Below are 16886 nucleotides of genomic sequence, written 5' to 3'. Positions count from 1 at the left end.
TTAGGGACTAAACTCATAAATATATGGGGAATAAAAATAGAAATCCTGAAATATTTAGGGGTCTAAATTCCATAAATAACTTTTTTAAATCTCGAGAATGTATTTTTTTCTAAAAATATAACATGGAAATGTTATTTTTGGATATTATTAAAAAATGTGTTTGATTAATTATTAAAATTGGTTGAGATTATTTTTTATATTTTTAGGAATAATTAAGACATGTATTTGGTTGAGTTATTTTTTTTTGGATATATATATATATATATATATATATATATATATTATAAATATTAAAATATTTTTATTACAAAAACTCGTGTTATATCCATCATTCTCTTTCACAGAACAAAGGAGTGAGATTGTCTATTAACAAAGGTGCATTGAAGGAAAAGGAAAATTAGCAAAATCTAAAAATGAAAATAGAAGTATATTAAATTGTGGGGACATTAATTGCTGTTGCACACTTAAAGGAATAAGAGGAAGCATGAAGATAAATGCAAGATGAGAGAAAAGAGGTTTTCTCATTAATTAACTTTTTGTCAATACAGGAAATGAGTTTCTATATACAACAACATACAACTGGATGGTATGTATATCTGTAATCATATTAACTAACTTTCAGATTTTTGGATTACACACCAACATTCCCCCTTAATCCAAAACATCCAGCTGATTCTAAATTCATTAAGGTTCTCAACTTCGCAAATCTTTCATATTTCAAAGGTTTGATAAAAACATCAGCAACTTGGTCATTGGTGCTGCAATATACAAGCTCCAATCTTCCTTTGCTTACTTAATCTCTAAGGAAATGATATTTAGTTTTGATGTGCTTGCTTTTTCCATGAGAAACTGGATTCTTTGACAAGCTAATGGCTGATTTATTGTCAACATACATTTGTACTGGCCTTTCATACTGTAATTTCATCTCTTCGAGCAAAGCTTCCAGCCACAAACTTTGACAAATGGCTTCAGCTGACACTATATATTCAGCTTCACAAGAGGAGAGTGCTACTACACTTTGCTTCTTTGAACATTAGGATATTGGTGCATCCAGATACTTAAACAAGTATCCAAAGGTACTTTTTCTTTCAACCTTATCACCACACCAATCTAAATCAGAGTAGGCTTTAATGCATGATTTGTTTTGATCATTCCCTATTGGAAACAATAAACCAAAATCACTTGTTCCCTTGAGATACCTCAAGATATGCTTAGTTGCAGTCATGTGAGGAGCTCGAGGATTACCCATGAATCTTCTAAGCAATCCCACTCCATAACAAATGTCAGGTCTGCTGTTGCATAGGAATATGAGTGAGCCAATAATTTGCTTGAACAATGTTGCATCAACTGGCTTTTCATCCAGTTCTTCTGTTAATTTTAAGTTTGGCATCACGGGTACTGGGACTGTGTTGCAATTCTCCATATTAAAGCGTTTTAGAACCTCACTAGTGTATTTTTTTTGGTGTAGGAAGATTCCCTTCTGTGTATGCATAAATTCAAAACCAAGAAAATAATGCAGGATTCCAAGATCTGTCATGTCAAACTCTGACTTCATCTTTTCTTTGAATTGCTCGATTTCTTCATCCACATCTCTTGTAATGATCAAATCATCCACATGCAGGCATACAAATAGCAAGTTCTTGTGTTGAGTTTCCTTTACATACACACCAAACTCTAGTGTGCATTTCACAAATCCTTGTTTGCTAAGGAAATTTTCAATCACCCTGTTCCAAGCTCGAGGGGCCTGCTTGAGGCCATAAAGAGCTTTAAGTAATTTGTATACTTTGTGTTCCTTCCCTTTTATTTCAAATCCTGGTGGTTGCAAGATGTATACTTCTTCTTCTAATGGACCATTCAAAAAAGTAGATTTGATGTCAAGCTGACATATGGTCCAATTTCTAGAACTGGCAATAACAATAACTAATCTGATTGTTTCCATTCTTGCAACTGGGGCATATACTTTTGTATAATCAATTCCTTGTTTCTGAAGGAATCCTTTTGCAACGAGCCTGGCTTTGTGTTTTGCAATTAAGCCATCTGGTTTGAGCTTTACTTTAAACACCCACCTCACATCAATTGGATGTTTATTATGTGGCAAATCAACCAACTCCCAGGTTCTATTTTTCTCTATGGCATCCAACTCTTCTTTCATAACAACATTCCATTCTCTGATGTCCAAGGCCTGCTTCCAATGTACAGGTTCTGTGTCAATCATAACAGCAAAATGTACCATTTCACCAGCATCAGAGATTGAACTGTTACTATACAACTCATAATCTGCAAGTCTTGTGGAGGGAAATCTTGTTCTTTGTGACCTTCTTATAAGAGGTTGCATTGAGCTAGCAGGGTTAACATCCTTGGCTCTTGGGCTATCCTCGAGAATATATGAGTTGTGAATTTTAGAATCATTTTCCCACTTCCAGGTTGCAGTTTCGTCTATCACGACATCTCTACTAATCACCACCTGCTGCTTCAAAGGGCAGTAAAGTTTGTATGCACCAGTTGGATGATATCCAACTAGGATAAGAGCTTCACTCTTATCATCCAGCTTCTTCCTCCTTTCGTCTGGGATGTTTTTGTAGCTAAGAGACCTAAAGATCCTTAAATGATTCACTATAGGCTTGTCTCCGGTCCAAGCTTCTTCAGGTGTTATAGATTGAAGTCTCTTGGTGGGACATCTGTTCAAAACATAAGTTGTTTTGGTGACAGCTTCTACCCAGTAACAATTTGGTAGTCCTTTCCCTTTAAGCATACACCTAGCCATATCCAATAGGGTTCTGTTTGTCCTTTCTGCCAAGCCTTTGTGTTGAGGTGTATAGGGAGCTATTACCTCATGTTCAATTCCTTTAGCTTCACAAAATTCTTTGAACTCCTTAGAGTTATATTCATCCCCTTCATTTGTTCTAAGGATCTTTAGCTTTAATTCAGATTGTCTTTCAACTGATTTGACAAATTTCACAAAGAGAGAAAATATTGCATATTTCTCTTTCAACATATATATCCAAATCTTCTTGGTAAATTCATCCACAAAAGTTAGGAAATACCTGTTACCACCAAGGGATGGAGTATCGAAGGATCCACACACGTCTGAATGAACTATTCCAAGAGGTTGTTTGGCTCTTTATGGTGCCTTGGTCTTGAAGGCTTTTCTGGGTTGTTTGCCAATCAAGCATCCTTTATAGGTTTTCTATGGCGAGTGAATGGATGGCATTCCAAGCACCATTTGTTTGCTGCTTAGTTGATGCAGACTCTTAAAATTTAAATGATCATATCTGTAATGCCATAACCAGCTATCTTCTTCCGTGTTATCAATGGATAAGCATTGAATTGCAGCAGTACTTAAATTCACCTTGAAGGTCCTATTTATGGATAATGGTGCCTTGAGCACTAGTCTTTATTTATCATCAAAGATCTCAATATGGTTTCCCTACATTGCCATGGTAAATCCTTTCTCAAGGAGCTGCCCCAAGCTAAGTAGATTATTTTTCATTGAAGGTACATACAGTACACTATGCATATACGTTGTCTCTCCATTCTTTCGTGTGATCATCACCTTCCCAATACCTTCTGCAAGAATGGTGCTATTATCTGCAAACCTCACACTAGTGGCAACATTTGGGTTGAAATCAACTAGTCAGTCTCTATTGTCTGTCATGTGGTTTGAGCATCCGGTGTCGAGATACCAAGAAGAACAGTCTTCTTTACTGCTCATGGTTACCATAAGCAAAACTTGGTCTGAATCAGATCCATCTTCTTCATGTGCCAAGTGTGCCTGATCATTCTTCTTGCATTTGCAATGGGCATTGTTGTTGCCAATCTGCCAACATTCATGGGCAAAGTGCCCAAATTTATCACAATTGTAACACTAGATCTTTCTTTTGTCAATGGGCCTCTTACCATCTCGACTTTTGAAAGAGTTGTCTCCTCTAGAATTGGAATTATCACGTTGCTCATTTGAATTGCTTCTAAGAATATGCTCTCGGGAAGTTGAACTTTGTGTTTCTGCATTTCGATCACCACTTCTGCCTCCTCTTTGTCTTCCTCTTCCTCTTTTGGTCCAGCCACCATGACCTCTAGACTTGTGGTTGGTTTTGGCTTGAAGTGCCTGCTCTGCAACTTTATTATTATTCTTTCTTTCAAGCACCCTTTGCTCGTGTGCCTCCAGGGAGTTTTGCAATTCTTCCACTTTCATATTCTCAATATCTTTCGATTCTTCAATGGCTACTACAATGTGATCAAAGTTGGGTGTTAATGTTCTGAGCACCTTCTCCACAATCTTTGAATCAACCATTGCTTCATCACAGGCTTTCATTGAGTTTGTCACCACCTGAATTCGATTAAAATAGTTTGCGATGATTTCTTGCTCTATCATTGATAACAACTCATATTGTCTTCTGAGAGATTGTAGCTTGACCTTCTTTGTTCTCCCAGTATTTCCATAGACTTGTTGCAAAATATCCCATGCTTGCTTCAAGGTTGCAACCTGTGAAATTTTTTGGAACACGTTTGCAGAAACGCATTGATGCAAAAGAACTTGAGTCTTGCAGTCTAGTCGCTTGTTCTCTCGATGCAACTACTTTTGTTCTGTAGTAGGATTCTTGGAGGTTTCTTGAAACCCATCTTTCACGATCTCATCAAGTTCTTGGAATCCAAGAATAGCATCCATCTTCGCGCACCAATCTTCATAACCTTTCCTGTCAAACACAGGGAGATTTCCAGGTATGGCATTCATAGCAGCCATAATAGCATGCCTGCAGCAGTGCTCTCAACAACAACAACAATGTTGCTTCCTTTTCACGGGTCCCTGCACAAGCTCTAGTACCAATCTGTTAGAGCAAGCTAGATACACATCTGCACACTGAGAGGAATAAGAGAAAGCATGAAGATAAATGCAAGATGAGAGAAAAGAGGTTTTCTCATTAACTAACTTTTTGTCAATACAGGAAATGAGTTTTTATATACAACAACATATAACTGGATGGTATGTATTTCTGTAACCATATTAACTAACTTTCAAATTTTTGGATTACACACCAACACTCTTGAATAATTAGATAGTCTATGAAATAAACGTGTAGATTAAAAGATAATAAATTCTTTAAAAAAAACAGTTTGGCAAAAACTTTCCTCGTACCCATGAACTTTTTATCAGCTAGCACTGACTGAATAAAATCCAATCTTAAACTATATAAACGTAATTGAAATTCAAAATACAGAACTAGAATCCAATATACAACTTTAGATAAACACGTAATTGAGTTTGTAAACGCAAAACTAAAATTCAATCTAAAAAGGGTGATAATTGGAATAGGAGAGATAAAAATGAGTATTTTTCTTTTTTAAAAAATGTAAGATTTTTTTTATCAGCAAAAAAAATAGAAGATAATTGGGGGAGAAAGATATAAGTTGTTATTTAACAAAATAGGACCAGATGAATTTATAAGATTAAGACAGAATTAATAAAATTTCTAAACTGATGAGTATAATAAAATACTTAACATCCGCATGTATGTTTTTAAACCCGTTATAAAATTTTCTTACCAGATTCTCAAAAAAAAAGAAAAAGAATTGTTATGATTTTGAAGGAAGTGATTATGAAATATAGCGTTTTGTATTTGAATAATATTGCGTTAATGCATGTACTCATTTTTTTTTTTGTTGGTTTATTAGTGAGCAAAATAGTGGAATACGTGATTTGGGCTTTCTATAAAGCATGAAAACATGGCTTGAGATCAGAAAAGGAAAAGAAAAATATAGCCGATGCTAAAGGCTGATTTAGGCCGTTTGATAGAGGTTTTATGTTTGGGAATTGGGTTGGGACTTTAGGTATTTTTGCATAGGCTAAGAACTCAAGTGCTGTAGAAGGAGAGTTGGATTGATTACTGCGAAATGCGAGTTTTGTATGGGTTTAAAACCAGTGAACCAAATGTCTCAATTATATATTTAGGGTATCAAAATCACAGTTCATCACATTAGAAAGATAAAAATTATATTTTAACTAAGATATAAGAAGAAAAAGAAGTTGAACCATTAAATAATAACTGTATGCTCAACTGTGTGAAACCTAACTGCAGAAAGTCCAAACCCCAGACAAAGGCACGAGCATAAGATGGTGTCGTAAAGTGTGTTAGATTTGGTGATTTATTGCGCCAATCGTGGAGATATCCTTCACAAACACTCATTCACGCATTGAGACGTGCCTCTGTGGACCCACGCGTCACCTTATCCCCATCACACACACACACACTCTTACCATATTTATCAAAAACGTACCCTTTACCGTGATTACTTCATCTGCATACCCTTTAAATAGGTTTGTTTTTATCGATTTTTGTTCTCACTCTAACATATAGTATTTGAATAATTGAATAATTAATAGTAATGTTATATCCTTTTATTATATTTATGTAAAAAAAAACACTATTTTTTAAAGGAAATGTTAAATTTAAAAACATCGTTGATTTACAGTGAACCACTAAATTTAAGTTAATTTAAATATACTGGTTATTTTCTTCTTCTTTTTTTTTACTTTTTTTGTTCATTCTACTAAAACCAAATTCTACACGCAAATGTAGTTAGTTGAGCAACTGAATTTTGGATATTATTATCCACAGCTCCTACCGACTCTGAGCTAGGTCTAATTCGAAGTATATGGCATTATGACAATGCAAATGGTTGGGGAGGGACACAAGAAGACATGGTATTATAATAAGTAGTGGTGGACCAGATGAAAAGGACACTGGTATGTGAGCAGATGCTGCTGCAAAAGCATATATGGGTCCAATCCGAGACTTAACTTAACCAAACTATGCCGCGTGGTGGATTAGCTAGATACTAGATAGATAGACATTGCAAAACAAGAGATCGAGGAAGCCATGGAGAACAAACCACCATATCAGCAAGCAAGTGTTAATTGACACAACATGTGCTAGAACAATCAAAAGGACAAAATTTAATTAAGAAAAATTCTTCTAGACTTATTTGTTCTTAATTATTTCCTATTTTTATGTAGTGAGCCTGAAAATATTCTCATGCATAGTATAGCATAAATATTCAGTTCAACTATTGCCTTTCTTTTTCATCTTATTTTAACTTCTAGATTAACTTTTTTGTTTTGAGTGGCTCTGGATGTATATGGAATCCAATTATATGCCTGTTCAACCATTCATGTACTCGGTACATTTTAGATCCGTTGAGCACATGGTGTTACTGTCGGTGCAGTTCTACCAATTACTTACACAAGCTTCAGTGTTATACTGTTAATTACACTGCCTTGGATTAATGCATGGCTAGTTATAATTTTAATAAGGAAGAAATGGAATTAAGTAAATTTGAGGAAGATATTTTTTTCTCTTCAATTTTTAAGTCATATTTTGATAAAACAAAAACATTAACTAATTGTTCTTGTAATTAATAAGATGACAATTACATAAAGTTGTCGTTAAATATAATTTAGTTTTTATAGTAAAAAAAATATAATTTAGTTTTAAAGGATATCGTTTTTCCCCTTTTTCGTTTTGTCATTTTCCATTGACAAAGTTGATAACAATATTTTTTTTCATAATGCCTCATTAAAAAGTGCAGTAGTTGGTTTGCCTGTTTTACACATTATACCAATCCTGTGTCGGTAGTTATAAAAATCCTAAGTGGACTTTTCTGTCCCGCTATTTTTTCCTTTACACATTTGTAGTACTTGATAACTGGAAAAGCTTTAAAGAAACTCATTTAAATTCGAAAAATTAATTTCTAATTTTTTAAACTTATTTAATAACATTCACCATCAAACCTGCAATAAAACTATATAGGATAGGGATTATTTCAACTAAAGAATCATACTACCTTCCGCGATTGGAACAGGAACAATTACTTTTTCACCGCAAAACATCAATGAATTAATGAATAGATTTAGTGATAAACATTTCTTCTTGTTACTAATTTTGGAATCACAGAAATTTAGTAATATTTTATAAAAAAATTACATAAAAATTATAATTGCACTTTTCTTATGATTTTTTTTTCTGAAATGAAATAATTGCATTTCTAATGTAAGAAGACAAACTCCCTTTTTCACTTTTCAGGTTCTAGCAACTGCCAAAGTGCTGTTTTTTCCCTCATCATCTCTATATCACTAAGCATATAAACAACAAGAGAACACTCCATAATATACTCCATAGTCCAGTGTGTGTAAGAGACAGAACAACAGATGAAGCATTTTGCCTTGGTGTTTCTTTTGGCCATTTTGGTCCCTCAGGAGTGTTTCCATGTCAGTGTGGAAGCAAGGGATGATTTTGTCAGAACTAGAGGCATCCACTTCATGCTGAATGGATACCCTTACTATGCAAATGGCTTCAATGCCTACTGGTTAATGTACACAGCTTCTGACCCATCTCAGAGATTCAAGGTTTCAAATGCCTTTAGAGAAGCAGCAAGTCATGGCCTTACTGTTGCTAGAACTTGGGCCTTCAGTGATGGTGGCTATAGACCACTACAATATTCCCCTGGCTTCTATAATGAACAAATGTTCACGGTAAGACCTAGTTTGATTTTTATTTTTTTTTTACCTTTTAACATGTCATTTTCTTGTTGGACGTGTTATGTTTGTATTTTTTATTTTGAATGTTGTCTGTGTGTTGTTGGAATGAAGGGGTTAGATTTCGTTGTATCAGAGGCCAGAAAGTACGGGATTAAGCTCATACTGAGCTTGGTGAACAACTACGAAAATTTTGGAGGCAAGAAGCAGTATGTGAACTGGGCTAGAAGTCACGGCCAGTACCTTACTTCAGATGATGATTTCTTTAGGAGCCCTGTTGTTAAGGGTTACTACATGAACCATGTCAGGGTTAGTACAATTGCTGTTCTCTTGCTTGGTAAAATTCATGTTTATGCAGATTAAAGCCTTGAATGGTGAAAATTGCTTCCTTTAACCTGTCAAGTTCTTGTACTTTTTTTTGTCTCTTCTAATTTTCGTTCCTTCAACCATGACCATCTAATCAAAATACACGACAAGTCAATAATCTTTTATTTATAATCACTTTTGCATATGTTCTGCTCATAATTGAATAATAAAAGTGCTACGTTAGTAAGATGAGAACAGGAAGATTGCATTTTTGGCTCTTGGGAAACATAATTTCAAGTTCTGATAATATGTGCATCTTCCACAGACTGTTCTCAACAGATACAACAGATTTACTGGTATGCATTACAAAGATGACCCAACAATCATGGCCTGGGAGCTTATGAATGAACCTAGATGCACATCGGATCCTTCAGGAAGGACTATTCAGGTCAAATATCTTCACTTGTTTGTTGCCCTTTTTCTTTTTCTTTTCTCTTTTTTCTTTTGACTCTAACCTCTAGCTTTTCCCCCTCAAGCATAGTGCTCCATTAAAATCTTGCACTAAAAATACCTTTTTTTCCCCCGTGAAATGCACTAAAAATACATTATTCAATACTCCATTTAAATGAAATGAAACTTTCTGGAAAATGATTAGGACAAATTAACCTAGAGTGAGTGTCCTTGTCATGATTAGGACAAATCACGGGTTAATTTTCTGGTTCCATTCTCAATCACGAGTTGACTCGTTAACTTTTTTTACCTTTTTGTTTCGTTATAGGCGTGGATCACGGAAATGGCTTCGTTTTTGAAGTCCATAGACAGGAACCACTTATTGGAAGCTGGACTAGAAGGGTTTTACGGACAATCAACACCACAAAGAAAAACAATGAATCCCGGTTTCAACATAGGGACAGACTTCATCGCAAATAACCGAATCCCGGCCATTGATTTTGCAACAGTCCACTGCTACCCCGACCAATGGTAACTTTGTTTTTTGGACAAAAAATGTTAGTTTGTTAAAACATTAATTTGTTAGCAAATGAGAACTAGCTAGCCAACTTTTCTCATCTTTTATTCTCTCTTAACCATCTAGTCCTCCTTATTATATCTTTCTGACCAATGATAACTCACTAAAATAAATTAATTCAGTTAACAACATCCTCAAATTCATGTGTTAATTAACGTATAATTTCAATTTGATTGCGTAATAAACAGGGTATCGAGCTCAAATATTCAGTACCAGCTTTCATTCTTGAACAACTGGTTGAGTGCCCACTTCATAGACGCGCAATACCATATAAAGAAACCAATACTGGTGGCAGAATTTGGGAAATCATTTAAGGGTTCGAGTTCCTACGAGAGGGATGAGGTGTTCAATTCAGTGTATTACAAAATATACGCTTCTGCAAAGAGAGGAGGTGCAGCGAGTGGAGCACTGTTCTGGCAGCTTCTAACGGAGGGCATGGAGTCTTTCCAAGACGGTTACGGAATCATTCTTGGGCAGAGTTCCTCTACGGCCAATCTCATTGCTCGCCAGTCCCGCAAGCTGTACCTGATTCGGAAGATCTTCGCAAGGGTCGCGAACATGCGGCGATGGCAAAGGGCCAGAGCCAGAGGATTTTCTGGCTCCGGAGGTGGAAACGGAGGCAGATACATTGACAACTGAGAACATGTTTGGTTTGCAGTTTCAGGATTTTATCTGTTAAATTTACATTGAAGCGCGCGTCACAGTATTTTTAACTGAAAAGCTTGTTTGTGTTGGGAAGACAGACATCTTTCATATACGAGTTTCTCTACCGAGTGTTTGGAAGGCGATGGAGGAGGGCCCACCGGAACCAACGGAATACCTTGGAGATGAATCATAATGTTTTCTTATAACTACGTTGACATATGTTTTCATTGTTTCAGCTTCTCTCTCTTTTTTTTGTTTATACAGAGCAAAGCAGCTGGTAAGTTTTTCCATGGCGTCTACTTGTAGGTTACTCAACCTCACTTTAGTTTTTAACTTTGGAAAGAATGTTATTTGTGTTTAGTACTTGATATCTGTAGAAAAAGAATGCAAAACAAAGCGCAAATGTAAGTTTGAATCAAAATAAGTTATAAACTCAAGTTTATACTAACATGATTTATGTTTAGATTTTTTTCTTCTTCCTCAATTTATGTTTGATAAAATGAAATTGTAATATAGCCTAATCGCAAATTTGAATGTTATGTGCCAGAAAGAATTAGACCGAACAATATTGAAGTCAAACATAACAATAGCCATTTTTTTAATGGAAGGGGCACAGTCCCCAAGAGATCAATTAAAAATCGCACGGAAACACAATGGAACATACATCAACTAAGCTGAGGCATTTGTTAAAATTAATTTTAACAAATGAATGTTAGTAAAATTAATTTTAAATGAAGTTAATTTTGTAAAATTGATTTTGGTTAAAATTAATTTTGAAGTGAATTTATGTTTGAATATTTTATTATAAAATCAAGTTAAAAATAAAATTTTGATATAAAATTTTGAATCCAACGCAGAAATTAGTCAAAGTTGTTTCTATCCTGTAATGGGATCGCTTGGGTACCACATTAGTGGTGGTGAAGCCTCCCTATACCTTAGTAGGATCTAGTTCCAAAACAAAATCCATGCAAGGTTGTGCTAAATTATATTTATATTAAGTATCAACACTACTTTAAATAGTAAAAAATTTGCTGCCATATACCACAAACAAGTTTTACGACAGTCTTAACAAATGATGATGCTGATTAATAGAGAAGACTTTTATAGGGGTGATTTGAATGACAAAACCGCATGGCCTTTTCATTTCACCGTCATTTATAATTCCTTCAGACTCCAGAGCATGTTGTGGTACTGAACTTCATAAAGAAGCATCTAATTTGATGTCGGATTCAAATTATCATTACTTCAGGCAGCATTGTCCTAAACAATTTTCATTTGATTACTAGGCAACATAAAGACTTCAACCTTGAAAGAAACAAAATGAGATGTGCCATTATTGCAATGTTGTACACGTCTTGAAGTTCTAGTCGTCTTGAAGCCAATGACGAATCACAAATAAAACAAAACCTATGCAAAGTCCCGCAGACCCCAAAACAACAATGATTCTAACCCACAGAGAAGATACAAATGCATCCAGCATATAACCGTTCCATAGCCAGTACCATAAAATAGAGGAAATGGACCCAATAGCAGCTCCAACAACCACTTGGCTCACCGTATGAAGCTGTTGCACCACCCTCAGGTACGACTGAAACATAGAACATGCATAAGCAACTGATGCTTACAAATATTTGTTATTATGATGATACTATACTCAAATTCAGAAATTTCCATGTCATGCACAAGGGAATTCTATAAACAGCTTCAGTCGGCTAGAGTTACGGAATTTTCCATTTACCATAAAAGGAAAATATTTATTATTAATTCCTCTCTATGATTTCACTATGCTGGGATAATGTACAGTGTGTGACAAAATGCTAATTTATAAACAGCTTACATAGATAAATTTTACACTCAATACACGTTTACTGCTCTCAACAAACCAATGATAAAGGTATTCATGTCTGACCTAATCGCTCTTACTACCGGTATAAATCTATTAATCTAATACACATTTAAACACCTATTCTGAACATTTTCCAAGTTTTTTTGCTTTTAACAATCGATAATGATTACATTGAACAGACCTTTGTGTTTTTGCTGCATGAGATCAGAGTACTTTGAAAACTAAACATCAAATAAGTTGTCAAATGGCACATGCCAGGCCTCAGTGTTGTAAGTATAGAAAAGTATTCAGTACTTATGTAATGATGCACATGCACCTAATGCAAGAGGTACAGTAGATATGGAAATTGAGATAACCACTTTTAATGGATCAAATGGAAAAGCTGAAGAAGATATAAGGTCAGTTGAGTGGTTAAGAAAAAAGGGAAGGAGGGAAAGGTCACGGGTTCAATCTCACTTGTTAACAAAAAACTAACAAACTAGCAATATTAACATTTGCCGATCAAAAACAAAAATTTGGAAAAGCCGAAATTTGAGGTACCATTGTACCAATGAACAAGGAATAAAAGCTATACCAACGACCTAAAAGGCTAAAGCGGAAGTATTATACACTTACCAAAAAAGAACCAAATGTTAGGACCAATCCACTGATGGCAATGGTGAATCCATTTAGCCCAAGCCATTCTACACCTGTAACATTATAAGAGAAACAAACAAACAAAATTTCATAATGAAACCATATAATTCTATTTTTGTGTTAAAAAAAAACAAAGAAATCTAAAAACATCAGCACCTACATGAAGTAGAAAGAAAACAATTCTAATTATAGAAAAAAATAAATATATAAACTTTTGCTTGCATTTGAATCTTCCAGATGATTGCCATGGCAATCTCTTTTTTTTATTGTTATCACTAAAGAGGAAACAAAGATGATGAAGTTTTTCATTTCATGAAGCAATACTAAAACAAAAAAGCAAACCAGAACTTTTAATGTTAACAATATAGAAGATTGAAGATATGTGCTAGAGTACATTTAGTAAAATTTACAAACACCAATACTATATCAGTTCCTTTAACCAGAACTTTGATCTCAATAACCTTTTGAGATTCCAGAACAATGAGCATATACTAAAAACAGAAAGCACTTAATGCAGTGTTATGTTCTATCACTTTATCAGTGCTACCTTAATTTTCTCTTCATAGTTAACAATGGATGCTGAAAAGAATACGTAAGGATATTCATGCAAGTATCATAGAACTAAGATTTGCGAACCACTTCTCTTGGTAATTTGTTTTTGAAAAGAAACAACTAGTAAGAGATATTACCTGACAAAATAACAAAGAAGACAGTAAAGAATATTGATTGTGCATGTGACGATGGCATCCCAGGGTCAGATTTCAGGGTTGAAGGTCGTTCCTGATTCAGTATACGTTTGAGCAAAACAGAAAGCATAGCATTCAAAACAGACCCTGCTGTAAACCATAAGGCTTCTGCATCATGCCTCCAAAGAATGAAACTGCCAAAGAGGGCAGTTACTATCCATTTGCTCTGTAAACAATACCACCAAATGCGTTAGCTTATATAGTTAAACTTTAATGTTGACTTAATTTTACAATGAGCACTTTTTAAGATGGGAATTCAAGAAGATTAGTGAAATTTCAGTTTCAATACAAAACTCAATTTTGTAAATCTAAAAGGTTTATCTTATGAAAAGCTCGTGAAAGATTTTTTTTTTATACATACTTTAACTTTGGTAAACAATAACACTTTAAAGGAACCTTGATCATGGAGGCAAACATCCTATAATCAGATATGATGATTAGGAGTTCCAAAATTGCTCCAAGAAGGACAATGAAGTCTTATAACATTATTACCCTATGCATTGTCTGAAGAACATACATAATAAACTTAGAATATTATGGGAGAATCTGTGAATGATTCAAATATATCAGTGACAATAGTAGGTTGCAAGCAACTTGGTGGGACATCTTCTCAAAAGCAAGATATATCTAATATGCAGCCAGTGACCAGAGCAGGGTATACTGTATTTATGAATGTGCAGCAGCTTCATGCGCTTAAGGCTGATTATATTATAGGACTCCGGAAATAGCAACATTGTTAGATTGCTATTATTTCTGGTCGTTCATATTAGTTGTTCTACTGATTGGACAATAAGCCATAATGCAGTAGGCTCTTAAGGCTGAGTATGCCTAGCAAACAAAAAAATTTTAAACATGGATTTGTATTCTTTCCTCTTCTTCAATAACATGAGACAGATCATACAGTCTTGTTAAAAAGAGAAAGGCAACTTTTTGTTTCGATATAACTAAGTAATTAACTAGTGGATCCTCTTCTCAATCACGGGCTCACGGTTAATCCCCTTGTATGATAAAAAATGTATATTTTACCTCTTGCAACAATATTTCAGTTCTATTAACATTCATTGCTTATAACAAATTCCATGCATTCTCAGTAACCATGTCGAAATAAACCTTGAACATTGAAATAAATAATATGGAAAATTTTCCTAGAAGAGTAAACATTTCCTCTCATGTTAAGCAAAGGAGGGGGGGAATCATATGAGTGGAAATTCAGAACTGTAATGATCAAAACATGATTGGAAGAGGTTAGGGAGGATTACGAACCAGTCGATTGAGCTTGTATTCCACCTCAGGGGACAAAAACTTGAACCGAAACGGTGATGAGCCATCGATGAAAGCTTCTTGTTCAAACACTTGGATCGTTTCATCCCCCTTTGCATCTCTGAAAGCAGAAGTTCCCACGGATTCATCCATGATTTTTGATACCCAGAAAGAGTTTCTTCCCAAAGCAGGCTTCCTTGGAACAAATCCGCTACAAAGTAATGATCTTGAAGGAGAAAAACGATCAGCAAACGAAGTGTTTTTCAAGTGTCTTCGTTTAAGTAAATTTGACCCTAGAACAATAGAAGAGGGACCGTAGCAAATTGTGGTTGCTGCCGCCATGTGAGAGGGTGGCGCTCCAATAGTCCATGACTAAAACGAGAGATTCTTAACTGCTATTTATTATCTATGAAGGAAGATACTCTACGGAAAGTCCAAAAAACGAGTTCATTCTGTGTCCACAATTCCAAAACTCTAAGGACAGAAAATTTTCCTTAAATAAAACGAAAAAGTTTTTTCTTTCCAATCAGATGATATACATCTGGTTTAACCGGGTATCTCTGGAACTAATTCGTTGAGGTACATCTATTTAAGGTAGTCAAACTTGTTTAACCCAGCAGTTTTTTTTTTTTTCTTTTTCTTATGCGCAGACCTGTATCTAATTTATAAAAGATAAGATCACATGTTAATCATGGAACACGATTAGATGATACATTTATAAGCAAATTATGTATCATTTTTTAATAAATAATATATATAATCATTTGATTTTTTTTAATAATTATTTTAAAAATCATATAAAAATATTTTAATTATTAATTATATAACAATTGAATAACACTAAGAACACACTCTTTTTAACTGATTCTTATATTGAAAATTACTGAATCATGGAGATCATTAAATTGAATATGATATCATGTGTGTGTGTGTTACCCACACTTCCCTCAGAAAAATTATAATACATGTTTATTAAACTTGTAGGTTTATTATTAAGAGTTTATAAAGTTTTACAAATCTTGAATTTTTGTTTCAGGTAGCTCACATTTTAAGTATGTAAGTATATACGATTAAATAATTTCTTTTTCTATAATTTAGTATTTTTTATCTTTGATCCTCTATTTTTTTATTTTAGTTGTAAAATGTATTTTTTCTTATTTTTCATCTTTAAAGTATTTTAGATAATACTTTGAATAATAAAAAATTATTTTCAACAATATAAAATGTATTATTTAAAATATTCTAAGAACGAAAAATAAAACAAACATATTTTACCGTGAGTAAAATAAAATATATATAAAAAAAATATTAAATTGTAAGAACGGAAAATGTATTTAAACAAAACATATATTTTTCAATTTTTATGTATCAATTATAAAGTGTTACCAGCACTCCACTATAATTTATGTAAATACGATATGATACCCGAAATTATATATGTATCAATTGCAGTTAACACTCTAATGAAATTATTTTATCCTATATATATATTCGCTCTATTAAAATTTGAGAGGATGTCACAATAACACAACTATGATAGCTGAAAGATTAAAAATACAATTAACATAAATATATAAAATAATATCTATGACAAAAAAGAAATATCTATTTATAACTTTTTTGGGAATAATTTTGAGCCAAACGCGACATAATTTTTGTGAAAGCTCTGTTGGTCTTTTGAAAAATATACCCTTTCATCCCCTTGTAAATACATTAATTGTTTAAAAAACATTATAGCGTGCTATCCTATAAAGATGTTATTGTAAATATTTTTAAAAATACAAAGAATTTGTGCAATTTTATGAAAACTCAAGGACAATTAGTATAATTGATTTATTAAATAACATTTGCACATTGTGTAATTCGATTTTAAACTTATGATTATCTCAA

At 33.9% G+C, this 16886-nt stretch overlaps 2 protein-coding genes across 2 annotated transcripts; one reads left to right on the top strand and one right to left on the bottom strand.

Moving 5' to 3' along the window:
• The first annotated feature begins 8061 nt into the window (after positions 1-8061).
• Positions 8062-10956, top strand: LOC100792073 (mannan endo-1,4-beta-mannosidase 7). Its single transcript, XM_003517166.5, has 5 exons — positions 8062-8527; positions 8645-8839; positions 9162-9284; positions 9615-9817; positions 10052-10956. The coding sequence occupies exons 1-5, from the start codon at positions 8204-8206 to the stop codon at positions 10500-10502; spliced, it is 1296 nt and encodes a 431-aa protein (XP_003517214.1). The 5' UTR covers positions 8062-8203; the 3' UTR covers positions 10503-10956.
• Positions 10957-11727: 771 nt separating this feature from the next.
• LOC100791542 (putative lipid phosphate phosphatase) lies at positions 11728-15616 on the bottom strand. Its single transcript, NM_001255933.2, has 4 exons — positions 15000-15616; positions 13680-13902; positions 12970-13043; positions 11728-12096 (listed from the first exon to the last, which is right to left on the bottom strand). Exons 1-4 carry the CDS (start codon positions 15336-15338, stop codon positions 11872-11874), a joined length of 861 nt encoding a protein of 286 aa, NP_001242862.2. The 5' UTR covers positions 15339-15616; the 3' UTR covers positions 11728-11871.
• Positions 15617-16886: the final 1270 nt, after the last annotated feature.

Source organism: Glycine max, chromosome 1, assembly GCF_000004515.6.
Source record: "Glycine max cultivar Williams 82 chromosome 1, Glycine_max_v4.0, whole genome shotgun sequence".
In the NCBI taxonomy this organism is placed as follows: Eukaryota; Viridiplantae; Streptophyta; class Magnoliopsida; order Fabales; family Fabaceae; genus Glycine; species Glycine max.
This window is presented reverse-complemented; position numbering and strand designations above follow the sequence as displayed.